This window comes from Pituophis catenifer, unplaced genomic scaffold, assembly GCF_029215685.1.
Source record: "Pituophis catenifer annectens isolate HBS135680 unplaced genomic scaffold, rPitCat1.0.hap2 SCAF_1, whole genome shotgun sequence".
In the NCBI taxonomy this organism is placed as follows: domain Eukaryota; kingdom Metazoa; phylum Chordata; class Lepidosauria; order Squamata; family Colubridae; genus Pituophis; species Pituophis catenifer.
In genome coordinates this window covers 314,682,895-314,703,389 of record NW_027256881.1, presented here as the reverse complement: position 1 = coordinate 314,703,389, position 20,495 = coordinate 314,682,895, and the positions used below count along the sequence as shown (strand labels likewise).

The 20,495-nt window shown below is 38.4% G+C and overlaps 1 protein-coding gene, 1 long non-coding RNA gene and 1 other non-coding gene across 4 annotated transcripts in view; 1 reads left to right on the top strand and 2 right to left on the bottom strand.

Annotated features, from left to right (window-relative positions):
- Window positions 1-3,667: 3,667 nt before the first annotated feature.
- EIF5 (eukaryotic translation initiation factor 5) lies at window positions 3,668-11,882 on the bottom strand. 2 transcript variants are annotated; one of them, XM_070942128.1, is made up of 12 exons: window positions 11,792-11,882; window positions 11,389-11,622; window positions 9,480-9,759; window positions 9,313-9,394; window positions 8,500-8,672; window positions 7,669-7,780; window positions 6,213-6,358; window positions 5,798-5,953; window positions 5,505-5,666; window positions 4,904-5,068; window positions 4,216-4,353; window positions 3,668-4,046 (listed from the first exon to the last, which is right to left on the bottom strand). In XM_070942128.1, the coding sequence occupies exons 3-12, from the start codon at window positions 9,549-9,551 to the stop codon at window positions 3,954-3,956; spliced, it is 1,299 nt and encodes a 432-aa protein (XP_070798229.1). In that variant the 5' UTR covers window positions 9,552-9,759; window positions 11,389-11,622; window positions 11,792-11,882; the 3' UTR covers window positions 3,668-3,953. The 2 variants fall into 2 exon arrangements, with proteins under 2 accessions (XP_070798229.1, XP_070798238.1); XM_070942137.1 differs by lacking the exon at window positions 11,792-11,882 and having other exon boundaries at window positions 11,389-11,698.
- On the bottom strand, window positions 7,409-7,533 carry LOC139309145 (small nucleolar RNA SNORA28). Its single transcript, XR_011599803.1, has one exon. It is a non-coding gene; the product is annotated as a small nucleolar RNA SNORA28 (small nucleolar RNA).
- Window positions 11,883-11,982: 100 nt separating the features above from the next.
- The window catches only part of LOC139315720 (uncharacterized), a 37,653-nt gene continuing 29,140 nt past the window's right edge, over window positions 11,983-20,495 (top strand). The window contains exon 1 of the long non-coding RNA XR_011600297.1: window positions 11,983-12,087. This is a non-coding gene — a long non-coding RNA (uncharacterized lncRNA). The remainder of the gene's footprint in view (window positions 12,088-20,495) is intronic.

Here is a 20,495-nt window from a genome sequence, read left to right as displayed (position 1 = left end):
CCTTCCAGTCTGTGGTGGGATTCTACTGGTTTGGACCACTTTGGCCGAACCGGTAGTTCCCACTTCCTGCCGAGAGCAAACCGGTTCTCTGTTGCTGTGAAAGTGGGCCCACCTGCCCGCCCCCAGATTATACTGACCTTTATTTCTGCTTCTGAAGCCCAGTTGATCAGGGGCGGCAGATTGAATTGTCCCTCCTCAGCTGTTTTCCTTGCTCCTTTCCTTGTTTGCAATGCGGAAGTTCAATTTTATGGAAACTGCGCATGCGAGCGCAGAGAACCGGTTGTTCAGCCGGTAGGATCCCCTGCTTCCAGTGTACCCTACCAGCCTTGGCATGACTTTTTGGCGTTCTTTCATCCAAATATTAAATAAGCTGACCAACTTTGATTTCTAAACCCTGATTTGGTAGTTAGATGCTGCCTCCTGCTGAGAAAAGCCAAAACTGATCATACAGGAAATCTAAAGAAATTACCTCTATTGATAAATGAATGTTTCTGAAGGATGAGACGACTCATCTTTTGGGCAGAAACATGGCTGTAGCACTCTTTTAAGTAGCATTATTTTCTCAAGGAGAATAAGCCATATCATACTCAAGAAAATATTAAATCTCATTGCAAAGTATTGAGTTGAATTTATAATGGTATTATTTTACTCTAACGTTCTCAAATGTTCAAATCATATGCCTACTTTATAATTTTGCTTAATGTTTTTATTGGTTTTTTTTGGTTAGCTGCTCAGTCATGAACTTGAGATAGTTGGCCATATAGTTGGTGCACTGAGGGAGCTCAACCAATCTCATTGTACGTATGTTGTGCGCTGACAATAAAGATTTGAATTGAATAAATAAATAAAATCAATAAATAATTCATAAATAATTCATAACAACCCTATAAGATCTAGCAGTATTAATATTATTTCCCATATTGTGTTGCTGCTTTCCAATAGCCAATGTGGTTATGTAGTAGTACAGAGACCACGTGCTTCACAGTTCAGTCTCTTAACTTACCCGTTGTGTAGGAATTGACAACTCTGGAGTCAAATCAAGAGCCAAACATGACAGTGGGTTTTGTAGAAAAGCTAAATTTTATTTATACATTTATTTCAATTTATACCCATTTATCATTTTTACAAGTAACTCAAGGAAGCAAATACTCACTACTCTGCCCTACTTTCCTGACAACAATTCTCTGAGGTGAATTGGATTGAGAGAGTAACAGAATAACAGAGATGAAAGGGCTCTTGGAGGTCATCTAGTCCAAACTCTTGCTCCAGCATGAGACCCTGTATGTTATTTCAGACAAATGGCTGTCCAATCTTTTCTTAACTCTCCAATGATGGAGCACCCACAGCTTCTGAAGGCAAGCCATTCCATTGATTGTTTTTCACCATCAGGAAATTTCTCCTCATTTCTAGATTCTCTCCATGATTAGTTTCCATCTTATCCTGCCTTCACGTGTTTTGAAGAATAGGTTGACCAAATATTTTTGTGGCAGCCCGATATTGGAACACTGCTATCATGTCATCTCTAGTTCTTCTTTTCATTAGAATAGACATACCCAGTTCCTGCAACCATTCTTCATGTTTTAACCTCTAGCCCCCAATCAACTTTGTTGCTCTTCTCTGCACTCTTTCTAGTCTCAAAATCTTTTTTATATTATGGTGACCAAAACTGGATCCAATATTGCCAAGGTATTAAAGTAGTATTAACACTTCATGTAATTTTGATTCTATTCCTCTGTTAATGCAGTCTACAACTTGGTTGGCTTTTTGGCAGCTGCACTGCTGGCTCATATTTAAGTGGTTGTCCACTAGGACTCTGAGTTACCTTGCAGTTACTGCTTTTGAGCCAGATACCACCTATTCTGTACCCGTGAATTTGATCTTTCTTAAGTTAAAACCTTACTTTTCTCACCATTGAATTCCATTTTGTTAGTATACAGTATTCAAGTCAGTTTAGTGTCATCTGCAAATTTGAAGAGTTCTCCTTCTATTCTCTCATCTAAACCATTTATGAAGATATTGAATAGTATTAGGCCTAAAATGGAACCTTTGGGACTTCCCTCCATGTAGATGTAGTTCCATAAAAGACTACACATTGAGTGCGGTTTGTCAGTTAGTTATGAATCCATCTGGTGGTGATGCTTTTTATCCCACATTTTTCTACTATCTTACCATGAAGTAGGTTGTGATCTACTTTGTCAAATGCCTTACTGAAGTATATTATGAACACAACATTGTGATTGGCCTGGTCATCCAACCAACTTTCATATCTAAGATGGCACTAGAATTAAGTCTCCTGGTTTCTAGCCTGGTGGTTTAAGCACTGGACCAAACTGACTTTTTAAGTTATTTAATCTCTTTAATTACATGTTTAAACATATCTTTAAATTTTAAAAAGATTTTTAAAAGGGCAACTCAACACTAGGCAACAAGCAGCCTCTGACCTGAACTTCTGCCCTTACACCAGCCTTAAATTGACCATGTCTTAAGTCTATTTTCTTAGACAAGACCCTATATTTCTCTACTTTCACATCATTGGCCTTTCCTTGAAGCTCTTTCCATTTATACAGTAGTGTCTTCTTTTCCCATTTTCTTTTAGGCTCAGATTTAAAGTTAATTATACCTTTGAATTCCTAATACTTAATGTATTATAATTAACATGGTAATACATTAATAAATCATTCTTTAGATATGGTTTTTCTGCTGCAGAGTAGAAAATAATTGCAAAAGTAATTTCATGTTACAGTAGCTTAGGAAGAGTGATTTTTCAGCAAGTGTTGGAGCAAAGGGTTACTTTTCTAAGTGGTCTGGTTCAGCTATTTCTGTGGTAGACATGAAAAGCATTCTTTTCTGGTTTCAGATGGTCCATGACCAAATTGTTTTAGACCATTCACAGAATAAAACTGGGTAGTTTTATTGTACAGAAACAAAACAAAGTTGTTCCAGGCAACAGTAAAAGTCAAGGTGGAAGAATTTTCTATGTTAATATTGTGTCTTTCCACGTATATATACTCGCCATGCAAAACTCCAGGATTTCTATGGTTTCAGCCAAAAACCTGTAACCAACATTACAAGATTTGCTCTTGAACCATGGATAATCAAGTATATGGACTTTTGGACATGATTTTGGATTTAAAATAGCTTCAATGGGAAAACTGCTTTTGCACTGAAATTGCTCTTGGGCGATTCCACCCAAGGAAAATATTCTAATTAGTCAGTTGAACTTGCTAAAGAACTTAGGTGTATAAAACCTAAGTCCATTATGAAAAGTTCTAACCCTGAAACAATCTTTACCTCAGAATGTTTCATCTTGGAATATAATTACATGAAATAACCAGCTACTAATGTTCCAATGTTTAAAAAGGGGGAAAGAGTATCCTTTAACAATTCAGTGACACAGGATCATGTATTGAGACATTAGAGTAGATTTGTTCAAGTTCTTTGGCAAGTCTTCATTTGTTACATCCTAACCATAGTAATTTTTCCCAGGCCACTGAGTATCTTAAGACAGGTTTTATATTAATAATATCCCCCGTTTACTTCCCCCTCCATGAGTATACAAAGTGGAAAATGAAAAATGCTTGGATGGGAATGAAATGGGCTCACAATCTATCAAATTTTTGATTACTGCCCATTTTAGGTTAGAAAAAACACTAAAATGTGTCGGGACTGAAGATTCCAAAACCAAATCCTTTATTTTCACAACTGTATAAATGTGCTCCAAGTATTTATGTCCAATACAAGTTTAAAAGAAACATGCCAGACAGCAAACTTAGATCAGTCTGCTGGTGTATTAACTCCTCTCATCTGTTAAGCTTAGTTATAAATACCAGTCATGGTAACATATATTTGAGTTCAAGAAGTATAGCACGATGTTTATAGCTATTATAGCTTGTGCATAAAGGTTGCACTTCTGGCAAGAGATGCAGAGAAGTTGGAAACTAGGTTGATTCATTTTAAATAGCATCAATATCAATGTCATCCTCCTTGTTGTTTGCAGTCTTCACTGTTTCAACTTTAGGTACACTGGCTGTCTTGGAGTACACCACCTGCAAGAATAGATAAGTTCAATTACAGTAACACTTACACATTTGAGGTTTTTTATTATTATAAAATGAGCAGCAAAGCACTGGATCAACAAATCCTTTCAACCTAACATGCATTTTCAAATCAGAGCTTCCAATACATGTGGGTAAAGAACATTTATTTAAAGCTCACCTCAATGTTTTCATCTTCATCATCTTCTTCCTCATTGCCAGACGATTCCTCTTCAGCTTCTTTCAGCCATTTAATGAATGGCTCTGCTTTGACACGAATTTCTTTGGCAAGCTCTTTAGAAACATATTTCTTTGAGGCCTAAAACACCAAAAGAAAGTTTGGAACAATTTATGAGGACTTGTTTTATAAGTAGGGTATTTTAAACCCAAGTAGTATTTAGTCCCAAGGATGGAACATTCTATCCATGAAATCTTACCTTGAATGGAAAATAGCTGTTCCAAAGAACAACTACTTCAAGCTCTAGCTAGCCTACTTCACTCAAAAACCTTTCCAGATTCTCACATTTAGAAAAGTAATCAACAATGCCACATAAATGTATTTTGTGCTTGCCCCTCCCCCACTGAAATTTCATTTAGAACAGGGGTGTCAGACTGGCAGCCCATGGACTCGATGCGTCATGTGCAGGTTACGCCCACCCCAGCTTGAAGGGAAAAACCATTGCAAAATGACATGTGACGGCAACGTGATGCTGCAAGTTTGACACCTGTGATTTAGAGTGTAGTTTTTCCTTTTCAGAATCAACAATGAAGTTCTATTAAGCACAAATCCTGCAATGCAAGTCATTTTTCAAATATTAGGGATTATGTAGTTTAGTTTGCAAGGTCTGTCTTGATTTGTAAAAACTGACCTTTTCTGCCCAGCTCAATATGACTTCTTCTTCCAGAAGATCTGCATCATACATTTCCTTCAGGATGTGTGGAATTTTAGAAATCAGCTGTGATTGATGCATAGCTACTACGCACTCAAAGCCATGAAGAAGATACCGCTGGGCCTTCTTGTTGTTGTGGCAGAACTAAAATGTGAACCAGAATGTATTAGAAAATAGGTGTAAATTAGCATGTGTAGCCCAGTTGCCTAATCATATAAGCTACCAGTAACAGAAATTTCACACAAATAAAATAAGCCAGGTAAATGCAGACTTGTGTCTTTAGACCTGGCTCAGTCTACAAACTGAATTTTCTAGAAATGCTACATACTACATGCTGTTGTATTATTAAACTGCATGCACAAGAAGCTAAAATTTAATTCACCTTCAATGGCCAATATAGTAAATGCCAAGGCCACCACTAAAAAAAAAACCAAACCACAACATCCCCTTTTTTGATATGATGTGTTTTTATTCTGGATATGAAGCAAATTTTATACATTCTGTAGTGAATCAGATTGGGACAGGAAGCAGAAAGCCCTATCATCTCAGGAGAATGTTTTTGATCCACAAAAAAACTTACACGCAAGAAATGGCGCCTGTATTTCTTTATCTGTTCTCTTATTTTTTCATCAAAGAGGACTTCAGTCAACACCAGAGGGCCCATAGCTTTAACATCTAATCTTTCTGCTTCTGCCACAATATCTTTGTCGGAAGACTCTATGACACCTTCTTCTTTCTTTTTCTGGATCAGAAAAGACATTTTGTTTTAAAAGACACATTTTTCAACAGTTATTATTTCACTAGTTGAAATTATCCCATTTCAACTTTAAAAAGTTTTTGAAATGAGGAAAACACGCCATTTATCTGAAATACCTTAACAAAGTCAAACAGTAAATTGACTCTTTGTTCAATAGTCCTTTCTAGATCATCAGTCAATGTGAGTACTTTTGCACGATCAGTGATTTCATCCATTCTACGCCTTTGGGCTTCTTCAGTGGTATCTTCACCCCAGTCATCATCTTCCTCTTCCTGAAATTTACAAGGCAACCGTTTTCATACATAGTTTTTTAAAGAAATATACACAATTCAACTACTTTGATACTGTATTTTCCTGGAAAAAATAACCCGAGTTATCTAGTTATTCCCCTGAATAATTAACCATAAAATTGAGACCCCTTTAATTACCAGAGAAAGGTCACCGTATGTTCACACTCATCTTCAAGAAACCACAATGAAACCATACATTTTACAATGAAACCATACATTTGTTGCGGCCAGATCTACTTACCCCTACATTTGGAGGACTAAGTTCTTCTGGTGGTGCTGACTGTGGTGGTGGTGTCTCAGTATTAGACACACAACCATTCTCTTTATCCTTGCCTTTTCTATTCTTCTTTTCTTTCTCTTTCTTGCCTGTACCAGACTCACTGCTCTCTGTAAACATTAGCAAGAGTCCAATGGAATATTTTTAACAGACATACACCCAAAGATTTTTAATTTACAAACTCTGCTTTAGCTGTCCATCATGTCAAGGTATGTGGGTGTACTTGGATAATCTTAAATCAGTCTGCTTCTGTACAAATTTTTGAACTACAGGAGCACAGTTTGTCCAATTGCAAAGCCTATACATTCAACTTTTGATTCAGTCTGAATATGTAACAAATAATGACTTTTCCACATGTAATTTATCAGGCTTTTGACTGAAATGTTTTTCTAAGAACAATTTTATCTTCTATAATACAGGCATTACAAGACTGCGGCAGACTCCTGCAGGCAAGTTAAGTGGGGATATGACTAACAAGTAACAAAAAGTAAATATTAGTTTTTCCAAAGGTGTAGAAATCCCACTGAAGTTTATTTCTAGCTCAAATAATCGAGCAACCAACCTGTTATGGAGGTTCTAATTTAAGGTTATTTTTTAAATTTGTAAACTAAAAACTAAAGCAACAGAAAATAAGTTATTATGTACAATACTAATCCAAGTCTGCCTTAATTGCACATGGCATGGAATGTACTAGTACAGGTGGTCGGTCCTCATTTTACGACCACAAATGAGACCAAAATTTTTGTTGCTAAGCGAGACATTTGTTGAGTTTTGCCCCATTTTACAACCTTTCTTGCCACAGCTGTTAAGTGAGTAACATGGTTATTAAACCAGTCTGGCTTTCTCATCAACTTTACTTGTCAGAAGGTAACAAAAGGGGATCACATGATTTCAGGACAGTGCAACTGTCATGAGCCAGTTGCCAAATTTCTAAATGTGATCATGGGGATGCTGCAATGATCATAAATGAAAAATGGTTGCAAGTCAGTTTTTTCACTGCCATCGTAACTTTGAACAACCATTAAATGAACTGTTATGTTCAAGTACTACCTGTATTTGCTCAGTCACTGATACTTTCAATGCCAATACTACAAAGTTGAAAATTAATATATCCAAATACACTCCAGAATATGTTTGCTTATAGAGAACATCATTAATATATTGTTACAGTCTGTATAACAGATGGCCTCATTTTTAAAGACCACTGGAATAGGTCAGGCTATGTTTAGTATTGCAAGCTTAAATTGAGATAGACAGCTAAGTTATCTACCACAGAGTGTTGCTTGCCTGCAGAAAACGGCACTGTTTTCCAGACCAGTTCCAACACACAAAGAAAACATCCTCCAGTTTTCTCCCTCAATTAAGTAGGAAATAAATGATCCTTTATAGGTAAATATCAAAATCAAGAACAAACACTCACCAGGTGGGTTTTTAAGGATGAACGTGCAGAGTTTATGGTTTGTGTCAAGCATGCCTCGATAGCCACAGGCTTTGCAAGAGTTACCAATAGTTTGTTTCCTAGGGTTGACATGCTGCCAGAGAGAGCAATAGTTTTACTACCAATTATTTCATTTACATCTATATATACTACCCCTTAAAGAAAATAGAAACAGTCGTTTTTTTAAAGAAAATGAAACAGTGGAAAGCAAGAAATATATGCTCTAACTGGCTTGTGTAGAAAATTCTGGACTAGCTTGTTTTAATAGTTTTGCTTTGTTATAAACAGTGCTGTGGAGTCGGAGGAAATTTTGGGTACCTGGAGTCGGAAGTACAAAAAACTGAGGGGTCGGAGTCGGAACATTAATCTCCCGACTCCACAGCCCTGGTTATAAAGCAGCCTGGAAATCTCCATTTTAAATTACTGCAATGTTAAAATGGCTAGAGCCATTTTGGGAGCTTAGCATTTGGGAGCTTAGCATTTAACTTACTACCACAAAGCCTGCTGAAAGTCACTCACAAGTAATTTGGTATATAATTAAGTCTACCTTGTATTGTCACACATGCTGTTTGTTCATTAAGTACTGAAGTATTCCTGTTTGAAATGTTAGCTAAATAGGTCTAATTACAAGTATCTCCTGCCTTTCTTGAAAGAATTTAGTGTGACATGGTAGGCCACCTCATGGAAAACCTCAGGGTTGACCAAATACAAAACTGTTTCAGTGAGATTGCTCAAACTGAATTGCAAATAAAAAAAACACAAACTTTACAAGTTTTCTTTATAAATTCTTAGCATTCTAGAAGCATCACCTACCAGATCAGTTTCAGGATTTTCACACTCAGGACAGAGAACAAATTTTTTAATGAACCCATCCAACATGTCTTGTAGCTTATTCGCCTCATGAGATCCATTGACAATGTAACGGTCATTCTTAACATCAAACTGGGTCTGCGCTCCCAGCTCACAACCAAAAAATTTGGTGGGATCTTTCAAGAAATAAGAAAAATTAGGCATGAAGTTTTCTATGAACTACCTTCCCACTCACTTCTGATTAACCCTCTGCAAATTTATTTCATTTTATTCATGTTTAGCACCACTCAACTCCAAACTACTATACTGGGTCTTCCAGTAGTTCTTCCTACTTCTTCCTCCATCTACTCATGAAAAAAGCAATAATAATTTATTATCTTACTACAATTTTAAGACCACCTTTAGAATTCACATCCATTAACTGTTTCTGCACAGAATCAACATTCCTTAGTTAATATGGAATGCCTCAAAACAATAATTATGCATTGCTTCAGAGTACTATGCACAATAGCTATCATTACTATAAAAGCTATTCAAGTCAGCTCTTTTCCTTTCTGCCTTAAAAATTGCTGACACCATGAGGCAGAAGACAAAACTCTGTATTTAGGCTGACATAGTGACAATAGCACTGTTATTGACAGTTATCTCGCTCTTCCATGAGGCAATTGAAACTGAAAGAAGGGGATGAAAATGAGAAAATGGTGTGTACTATACACACACACACACACAAGTACTATTGTATTTTCTAAAAAAAAATTCTTTAAAAATGTTCTTACTAATAAAATGGAGCTCAATGGAAAATTATATAGAACTTACACGTAGGAGGCCGATTAAGCGCCTTTGCAACGTCAACCATATTGACGATAACTGTCTTTATCCCATTTCCTTTGCCCTCAACCTGAAAAGAAAACTCAAATATATATGATATCACACCGTTAACTGGCAATTTTAACCCACATTTAAATAAATAGTGAAACATCTACCTTGGCAATCAAACGGGGCATTTTGTAGCGATAGAACTGATCTGAAACACTGCGGTTGACGTTGACAGACATTTTGGCTTATTAGTAGCTTTATCAATAAGATGGAGAGATCTTTGATTGCAACTTTTTGGTATCTTCTGTCTGGAGAAGACGTGATGACATAAACGACTGCAAGAGTTCTCGGTCTCTGACATGAAAAAATTTTCGCCACTGAGGCTGTGAGGTTCTTGCTTGTATGCTATATTTCCCCAATACAGGTACCAATGGCTGCGCAACAGCTCTGCAATATTAATATAGAAAGCTTTTATACTTCACACATATGCCCACATTTGTTTTGTTTGAATTCAAGCATAACTGGTCTATGATTTTTATACAATACTCAACATAAAACCTCCAGCAAAAAGTACTGAATTATGAATGGTGATTTTGTCAGAACACTACAAACTTGGTATGATAAATCAGTTATGTTATAGACTTATGTTTCTGGACTTGGTAACAGTTATAGCTTATTACATTATATTGTTCTATGACCAGCAATGAGGAAATGTTTTCACTGAAGTTTTTATTGGTTATTTGTTAACCAGTTCTTAATTTTGGTAGGAGACATATATTAGTTTGCCAGCCAATAGTTACTTCAGTGGTATCCTCTATTAAGAAACAGAGGAACTGTGGAGTTGAGAAAAACAATATTTAATTCTTAAAAACGAGCAAAATATTCTAAAAAGTATCCCAGTGACCTAATTATACTGTCTCATAATAAACGTAATTGCGTTGAAAGAACAAATCAAGGCTTTTATTCTTTTGCTTAAGCAGATGAATTTACAAACCACCGAATTTCTTTCTCTCCACGTGATCTACACACGTGCCTAAAATAGTTATGAAATACAAATGAAGCTGTAAGGAAAAAAAAAAATCCTAAAAAAAGGGGGGGGGAGAGAGAAGAGAAAGGAACTCAAATTATTTTATCTTAAAGAGAAAAAACCACGAATAAGCTATCGCGCAAAACCCACTTTTTTTTTTCTTTCAAAAAAATGAACTCCTCCCTCTGTTCACCCCAGCGTCGGAATGACTCAGAAATGCAGCAATTAAGCACTGAGTCAGCCCTAAATACAAAGAGGCGGCGGCAGCGCAGTCGCCGCTCAGCCCTCCCCGCCTCGCCGCCCCTTTTCCCGAACCCTCGAAAGCGCCCGAGCGGAGCCGCCCGCTGCCCTCCCCCTTCGCACACTGCGGGTTTAGGAACTGCGCCACAGAGCGCGCACTCCGCCCGCCTCTCTCCACCCCCCCCTCCTCTCATCACGAGGACTGAGGCGCGGAAGACCTGGCGGCCGCCATCTTGTGGAGCCGCGCGTTCGTTCAAGAAGGCGAAGGGGGGGAGGGGGAAAGTGACCGCCAGCGGCGGTTAAGGGAAGGAGACGCCACCTCCATATTTGCAGGCTTCTTTTCTAGAGGCGTTGGACTACACGGCCCTTCTCGCATCCTGTTTCGGGCAATGCGGTCCAAAGCCGAAGTCTAAACTACGAGTCCTCCTTGCCCTCCTCCCCCTGCCCCCGCTGCTCCTTCTCGAGAACGACCTCCGTTTTTGTAACGACCCCTCGGAGGGCAATTTCGAGCAGGGAGCGGTCGCGGTGTCTTATCCGCCCGTCCCCAACAGAGTCGACCTCGCCATTCTGTCCGACAGGATGTTATTTGGGATAACAGGCATTACGAGCCAGTACTAACACCTTCCACTTACACAAATGAGGGGTGCGTGTGTGTGTGTATGCGAACGACCCCCGCAAGCGCTTTCAGGCCGCCGCTCGTCTTCCTCACCATCCCGCCCTCCGTCACGCAGCCCCACCAGCAAAGAGAAGCCGTCCCGCACTTCATATGCTAAACCTCTCCCACCCGTCCCCCTTCTTTTTTTACTTACCGTTTTCGTCCAATACAGACATAAACCCAACGCTGCTCGCCCCGGGCTGTGACGAAGCCGAATTAGTACGAGGAGAACGATGGCGGAGCTGAGGGTGTCACCGAGCACCCGGGCGCTTTTTCTAAAGAGATACAGATGCGGAGGAGGCGGACGCCGCAACCGCCAGGAGAGGGGAGGGGGGGTCCAAGCGTCCTGAGGCGGGCGGGATCAGCGGGATCAGCCTTGACGGTTACTCTGCCGGAAGGGAAAGACCATCAGCTGAGGCAGCATTGTTAGTCAGGCGGCGGAGCGCCCGCACCTAAATTCAAACCGAGCTCAAATCTGCCATACCGGCAGCATTAGGGTGGGTTTTTTTAAAAGGGGAGGGGGAGGGGCACAGCTGTAATGGCCGCCAAGTACCTACCTCTAGAATGTTCTCGCGGCGACTGAACAACACCGTCGCGAAGGCTGGGATCAATCAGCCGCCGGAGAGTCCACGCCTCCCTCCTCGTCGTATTGGCTCATCGTGCGCCTTTCTTCTTTTTCATTGGTTTCAGGTGCTTGTCAGTCATGATGTTAGGCGACCTCTCCTTATGTTCGCTTTCTTTCTTCCCACCCTGTCGGCTCCGTCGATCGAAGAAATACCAGCGCCCAAAAGGACATCACGTTTAACAACGCGAGCCAGATTGTCGCGAGAGTTATGCCGAAGGGGAAGAATGAGTCAGTGTTCTCTGTTGGGGGAGGCTTCTTACGTGTTCGCGTGCGGAGAGTGCATGTAAAGAAATGCATTTTCTGTAGTACTGAACGCTACCGTTGCATTAAAGGACGGTTGCTTTTTCTTTTTTAGGCGGGAAGTAAATATATTTTCTATATCTCGTTCAATGCTTTAATCGCTACATCCTTTTAGGAGGGGGCTGGTTGCCTTGAGCGTTCAATTGAGAAAAGTGCTGCAGTATTTGGGGCACGTTTTCCGGTGCAGAATATTGTGATTTAGTTAAGAAGCCGCTGGATAAAAAAATACCAAGAGTTGGCTTGTCAGCCGTTCTCATGTGTTTCCTGTAGTTTAGTTACGTGCTGCAAAGGTTGATGCGGTTCATTTGGCAGCAGTTTAGCTTTTCGTGTTAATCTTCGGTGTGCAGGAAAATACGGAATATTTATTTCTATTAAGGCGCATAGTTAAAAGTATTTAGCATTTCTGTATGTGAAATACTTCGAGATTTTGTTTGGGTATTCAGGATGGGGTATATAGGCCCTTAGCCTCTAGGAGCCTAGGCCATCATAACCTTGATCTGACCCTAGTCATCTAAGGTGTTTTCAGACGAAAACAGCCTTTAAAACATTGCCACGCCTGGCTTTTATTATCAAGTAGACATGTATTGCATGTATAGACTTTTAAAAATAGAAATAAATTGTGGCAGGGCCCTTTAAGGAATCAGTGTAATGATGCAATTGCTGTGTATGTAATTCCATTGCATTTGGTGAAATGCAGTGGAAGAACAAGGTATTTGGAAGCCCAGGGAAAATAATTAAGGACAAATTGATTAGAGAATTGAATTCTTGAGCCTGCTTTCTAAATACATTTGAGAACTAAATTCCACTTTTCCAGAGTGAATGAAAATAGCTTACCTATTTATCATCAGAAGTTTTCTATTACAACTCCCCCATCTCTTTACCATTATACTATTATCTCTGTTGCTAATATAGAGCTTAAGCCAAGAAAAGAGCTCTCTGTTTGCTTCTATTAGCATTTGCTAATAATTTTAAAATGCCCCTCCCAAGTCTACCCACCACACACACATCCAAAATCCAAAATTTGTAACAGGCCTCAAAAATAGGAAAAAAATTTTCAGGGTGAAATAATATAAAAAATAGTGTTTTTCCCTGTGGGTTGTATCTGACATGGAGAGTTGTGTTATTTATTCATATTATAGGTTAAAGAATATGTTTTTGTCTTATGGTTCTATTTGCAATATGCACTAATAGTATGTTAACTCATATTGTTCAAGGAAACTTAGGTTGAATTTTCCAAGGCCACCACTTAACAATTATTTTAGTTGTTAGTAAAATTGTAATTTTATCTTGATGTGTTTTCCTGTATTTTTATTGCTTCTAGTAAAAATGGATTCCTGCTTTTCTGTTGGTGATATTTTCTGATATTGAAAAAAATCCCATGGATATTTCCCATGGAAAAATCCTGAAATTTTAGCAAAGCAAATAATTACCTTTCAGAAGGTTTAACATAATACGTTATAACATTTTGTTCATTCATTTATTCATAGCTGCCAAATTGGAAAGACTCAAGGCGGTTTACATTAATACTCAAAACATCAGCATGCAAATAAAATGATGCTACATAATGGCCAACATTATTTCAATGCAATACCCTTTCAATATTTGTAAAACAGTTCTAATGTAAACAATAAAAGGATTTTGAAGCAAAACATAGCATACATTTATAGTCTTTATCCCATTTCATTAAGAGCATGAAATATTGAGCTACTAATATACATCTATTTGAGAGGGATTTATAAATAATGAAATCAGAAGAAAATGAAATAGAGAAAAGATAGTGATAACTGTATTGAAGAAAACCATTCACAAAGTTGGTAAGCGCATACTGGTATTGAACTGATTAATGCCTGAATTTTTTTAAAGTCTTTTTGTTTCTGTTCAGATAGGAGAAGAACTTTTAAGTTTTTAAGAATGGACACCTTCATGTCAGCGATTAAGGTTAAGTCATAATGTTATTTCGTTAGTTTGAGCTTATGTTGTGGGCCCTCGGCAATTGTGGTTTATGTGATAAAACATGCAATCAAGTAAAGTAACTTGAATAGCTAAATTATTCCCACTGGTAATTGATCAGTTGGTTCCTGATATAGCATTTGTGTCCACTTATTCTTTTGCATAAGCACTAGTTTGTTTTGAAGGTGTTCCAAATTGTATTTTAACTTGATTTAACTATAGAATATTAAGACAGAATCTTCTGGTGGATTCTGAATTGCTCTGGATTGTTTTAATCTTGGCCTATGAAGAAAAAGAAAAGAAGAAAAAATTCCTGCAGTAAGTGGTAGGCAGTTTTGTTTCAGACACCACAATGCTTTTGGACAACCTATTAATATATATATAAAACCAACAAATTTTCTGGGCTAAGTCAGGTATTTCTTGTCCCCGAACCCAAACATTTGAGACAAAGAAAGAATTATTGATCTCATCCAGTTTTGTATGGAAGAATGGAGAAAATATAAAAAGACATTATTACAATAGAAGCATGTTCCTTTTTGTCTTGAGGACAAAAAGAAAAATATTACTGATGTGGCCTTTCTCGATGTCACATGAAACAGGACTGGTGAAAAAGCTGAACCAGCCTTTGTGATTGCTAAAGAACGAATATGTGTTTTCTCTTTCAGTGCAGCTGACTGATAAGGAGTTGATGGCTACTGCCCTAGATAGGTTTTTTCTTTCAGTTTGCTAAGCAGCAAGTTTTTAAAGAAAGTTAACAGTAGTTAATCAAATACATATATGATGCTGTTTGAAACAGGAGAGGTTAAAACATTAAATTAAAAATACTTAATAGGGGAGTTTACATATACCGTATTTTTCGGAATATAAGGCGCTCCGAAGTATAAGATGCAACTAGCTTTTGGGGAGGAAAACAAGGGGGAAAATATCTGCCTCTGCCTCCCAGCAATTTACCTCCTTGCAGCAAACAGCAAACAGCCTGGTCAGCTTCAGTGCAGCCTGATTTAGGGTTAGGGTTTAACACAAGCAGCTGATTGGCAGTTGGATTGGCCTCCCGGAATACCTCCTATCAGCTGTTCCAGGCTGCGGGGATTGCCACCACCCGTTGCCGTCCATCATTGCTGCCGCCTATTGCCACCTCTTTGTGGCCCATTTTCGGCCTCCGCACATCCCATTTTTGGCTCATTCCAGGCAGCGGGGATTGCGGCTGCCTCCGCCTATCCCTGCCACCTGGAACGGGGCAAAAATGGGACGTGTGGAGGCCAAAAACGGGGTGTGCGGAGGTGGCGATGGGTGGTAGCAATTCCTGCAGCCTGGAACAGCTGATAGGAGGTATTCCGGGAGGCTGATCCAACTGCCAATCAGCTGCTTGTGCTAAATCAGGCTGTGCTGAAGCTGACCAGGCTGTTTGCTGTTTGCTGCAAGGAGGTAAATTGCTGAGAGGCAGAGGCCAAAGGGCAGGGGCCAGCAGGTGGGCGGGGCTTTGGCAACATTCGCTGTATAAGACACAAACATTTCCACCCACTTTTTTGGGAGGGGAAAGTGTGTCTTATACACCGAAAAATATGGTAGTTAAAATGTAGCAAAATATTTCATGTGACTAGATGGAGTCTTGACACAATTTCTTAACTGCCTTCCAAAAATAATATTAGTATTGTATCAGTAATATATCTATTCCAAGGAGAAACATAGGAAAACCGGTTTGCTTAGAAAGCTGCCAGAGCATAGCATTTACTCTCTCACTTCCTAATGCAACTCTTCTGTTTAATGAATTACAACATAACTGTATGGTGCCAGAGGAGAATTCTACTTTGATTTGAATGGTGCATGAAAAAAATGAAATAGGATTTAATCATGTTGTGACATAAACAGCTTTCATTTAACAACTAATAAACCTGCTATTAACGAAAAAAGACTTATTCTAAAATGTTTATTTTATGTTTATATTGCTCATACTAGAAAATACAATCTATAAGAAATAAGTCTGCTGGCCAATTCTATCTTGCCAGTTATCTGAAAAATAGACAATTATGTGATTCCTGGTTTGAGGCACTAGCTTTTTGTAAAGAATTGTGTTAAAAATAAAACCATTATAGAATATATCTCAAAATGTAATGCCAGTTTTTAAAATCTTATATTATCTATGTGTATTCTGGTTTTCCTACAAGATCCCCAGATGGATATATATATGGACCCATGGCTTCACCCCCTGTTTTTCTGGACTGCATATATAGGCCTGGGAAGCAGGACTAGTTCAAGATTGTTCTGTCAATGTTATTTGCTCAGAAGCTAGGCAAACTGAAAATTCCGTATTTTTTCATCACTACACATGTTTACAAATGCTATTTTTCCATTAAAACAATATGTTTCTACTGACAGAGTATTATGAGATAGTTGTGAGCACAATTCATAATTTGAGATTAAAATATTGTTGTTAAGAGCATATTACTTTTATAGCTGAGTTTATGGAAACCTCTGGGGCTAAATGGGAGGCAGGAGAGGGCTGTTGGAGAAGAAAAAGATAATTTCTACACATGCTGGGGTCTCAGTGGAGTGAACTGCTTGCCATTGATGTATCAATGTATATTTGTTAATGTGATGTATTATATACTATAACAATTTTTGTGTCTTGATTGTTTTTTCAATGACTGCATTTGTAGGATTGGATTTTGCACATCACTGGAGTACTGTTGGGGTAGGGATAATAAGCCTGGCAGAATTGAAAAGCACTTCTATGTTGGAAAAATTGATAATCTCAGTCAATAATTAAATCAATGCATTTAACAGTTGGACTTTGAAATGGAAGGGAAATATCTGAAAGAGGTTTCTCTATGTACAGACAAAGATGAGGTAATATTGATGTCAGCATTTAAATTGCACTTAAAGAGGGAGGGTGCAACGAAATTTATAACACTATTTTCTTCAAGAGAATATTAACAAATAGCAGACAAAGAATTCTGCAGCAGTACCAATATGTGTGTGCTTCTGTATATAAGCATATCAGAACATGGTTAAGACATTAAGCATTTCCTTGATTTCATCTGGGATGTTTTGAAGGATATGATCATAGTGTGGTTGTAAATCTAAAATATTGTTCCTATCCTTGTTACTGAATAATCAAGCCTTCCCTAAGAGAATCACAACTGTTTGCAGCATGAGTGCTGCATTCTTCTTCCTCCAGCCTGAACTTTTTAATGTGCATGCCCTTCCTCTCTATGTATCACAATGACTGACATTTTGCTAGTCACTGGACAATGCTTATTAGTGGTTTAAACAAGAATGCTAAATATTTATATTGCTATTCACAGATGCAATAACTACTTTAAAGACAAAAGTCTAGTTGAAAAAATAATCATGTGAAGATGAAAGATGGAAGATAGTCTTTAAGAAATAAATAGGGAAGAATATTTTCCAGTTAGTTCCCAAGGTGTTTTAACTGTGTTATGTGGTCTCCTTAAAACATTCTTCTCAGTGTGACATCCTTCTCTGTCCATTTTAGTTTTTGCAGTTTATTTTTCCTAAAAATATTGTTTTCTTTGCATAAGAAGAAAACTGCTTCATATTCTACTTCATAATCTCCTTTTGTTGAGATCTGTGAGGCTTTGAGGAAAAAAGGTTTGCTGAATTTGACTACTGCAGGGCAGAGTAGAAATGCAGGACTCTTTCATAATAACCCTAAGTCATGTGATTGGAACAGTATCTTTCAAATTCTTTGGATGCTTTAACAGTTTGTTACTCAAACATTTTTCTCTGGCTCTAGGAAATTATTTTCCAAGGTTTAGTTCCAATAAATGAGCTTTCTCCAGACTGATAATCCTTCAGATAGATTAGAACTAAAACTGGAAAAGCTAAACCTAAAACTAAAATTCTGACGGTTTGGGGACTTTGCAGATTGTAGGCCCAAGATAGCTAGTTCTCAGAGTGGGAGTTCTGCAATCAATACTGAAATTTGGATTTGTTTTTTTTATCTGTTCAGTGGACATGCTGTAAAATGTACTACTAGTCTAATATTTTAGAGGACTCAACAAATTAATGGAGGGTATGTATTTCAGTGTGTAGAAAGTTGGCACCCACCCCCCTCCTAGAAGAATGAAATATTTTAAGAAATATTTAAAAAGGCAGAATATTATATTTCCCTAAAGGGAGAAATGGAGAAATATGGTCCTGGATACAGAAAGCAGCCCCCACCTTTCTTAATAGCCCTCAGCAGATGTCAGCACTTAAGAGATAAAGAGCTTATTGAAAGAAGCCAAGTCTCTAGGTAGCTCTATTCATAAGCAAAGCAAATACTACAGGCAGAAATCCATTCAGGACAGGATATTTTGAAATTCCCTCCAGCAAGGTCTGAACAAAGGTAGGATTAGCCCTCAGCCACAATAGGAATTGCCCCACACCCTTTCAGTTGCACCACCCCCAGCAAACTTCAACAAAAACCTGGGAGCTCAGCTATGACCCCTACATAACCCCTACAACAGCCAATAGAATACATGTTCTTGCACAGGAACAGGAAGTTCAAGTGCAAAGCCCAAAGAAGGTATAAAAAACTCTCACTCTCAACTCCATTTTGTCAGCTGCCCAAAGCCATATGTGGTTCTGCTTCATCAAACCATCTTTCCAATCAGCCTCCATGTTTCCAGTATCTTTCCCAGCTTGGAACTGAACCAGATGGATATTTCTTCCCACCATTGGTTAGTAAAGCAGAGATTAAAATAAAATTTATAAGTGAAGTCTGTATATTTCTGGTTATGAGGTGCTCAGAGTCTTAGTCTCATTTTGAGTATCATGAGAACATGTCTGATTTTTGGTAGAAAAAAGGATGCTTAAGCAAAATGAATGTTTACTCTCACTCTGTAAGGCAATTTCTACTTTATATCCACGTGAAAGTTAGTATTTCTAGCAGTGTCTATGGAGATTCTCAGTCACCCAGGTCGTAGTTGTCCCAAAGATGTTTTTTCAAGAAGCAGTTGGACTTTTTTTTTTTTTAATTTGATTTTTATGCCGCCCTTCTCCGGAGACTCAGGGCGGCTTACAATGCGTTAAGCAATAGCCTTCATACTTTTGTATATTTATACAAAGTCAGCTTATTGCCCCCACAACTGGGTCCTCATTTCACCTACCTTAGAAAGGATGGAAGGCTGAGTCAACCTTGAGCCTTGGCGAGATTCGAACCTGCAGTAATTGCAGGCAGCTGTTCTTAATAACAGGGTGCTTTAGACCACTGTACTACCAAGGCCCAAAAACTTTGTTTTTCTTAGAAGATATTTTGCTTCTCATCCAAGAAGCTTCTTCAGCTCTGACTGGATGTAGAAGAATGGAAGGATTTATACTCCTTGCAGACAGCTGGTCATTTGCATTCTTTTAGAGAAACATTGAGGTCACCTGGAGGTTTTATCTATGTTGTCAGGGTCACCTGAATAGTGCAAATGGGTATGGAGCCTTCTTGAAACTTGAAAAGACTGTGTCTTTTCTGTATCTCCAAAAGATTGGAGATAGATGGTGTCATGTCTCTCCCCCTCTGTTGAGAGAGGGTTGTTCAATTTTGACATAGATGGCTTCTTTGATCCCCCCCTTTCAAACCAGCAGTCCTCTCTGTCCAAAATGTGGACTTTGCTGTCGAGTGGCCTTTGTCTTTTAAATGCAGATGGACTGCTGAATCTTGTCCAAACCAGGAGCATTTCACCCCTGTTGAAACTCCAAAAAAAAAAAAAAAAGTGGTGGTGTTAGCCATGAAACCTCAAAAATAAACTTTTCCCAAAAGGTTTCCACAATTTTGGCCACTACTGTAACTCATCAGAGTGATGTTTCAGAAAGGTGGGAAGAATTTTTGGGACAGTTTCCAAGTTAGGGAAGCATATTAGCTTTAAGCAGGCATGTCTGAGAACAAGTGGATTCTCTGGGTGCTGATAATACTTGGACAGGAAAAACATAAGTGCTTTTAAAACACACTTCTGCCAGAACATTATCTGCCATCTATATAAGGCATCTGCATGACAATTTGTAACACTTCTGCTTATTTGTGTCCTTTTTCTGGTCAAGTAAGCACACTTCCAAACAAAATACTGGGGTGCATTGTCCTGTTAGTTTTACTTTCCAAGAAAGCTTAAGGTATCCTTAGAGGTGGTGCTGCTTTTCAGTATACCAGCTTCCCATTAAAATATTTTGTAATATAAAAAGTTAAGATGACCTAAAAAAATTGTCAGGAAAAAATGTTTATGGGCACACTGCTGTCCCTAGGCACTACCCTGGGATTCTAATCCTAGGACTACAGAAAGAGAAGTTGAGTGTAACCTAAGGGTCAGGTGTTGCTTAGATCTGCAGTAACTAGATAGACCTTTGGTTTTAACCAATAGAGTTTGCCTTATGACCTCTGTCTGCATGCAATTGATAGC

Bases quoted from the DNA above. Each gene is read 5' to 3' on its own strand.
- EIF5 (XM_070942128.1), bottom strand. From the start codon at position 9,551: ATGTCTGTCAACGTCAACCGCAGTGTTTCAGATCAGTTCTATCGCTAC. The intron at 5,069-5,504 runs GTAAGTTTTTTT...TTCACATTTTAG, and splicing joins ACAGGCGCCATTTCTTGCGT to TTCTGCCACAACAACAAGAA. The intron at 4,354-4,903 runs GTCAGTTTTTAC...TTGGTGTTTTAG, and splicing joins TATTGAGCTGGGCAGAAAAG to GCCTCAAAGAAATATGTTTC.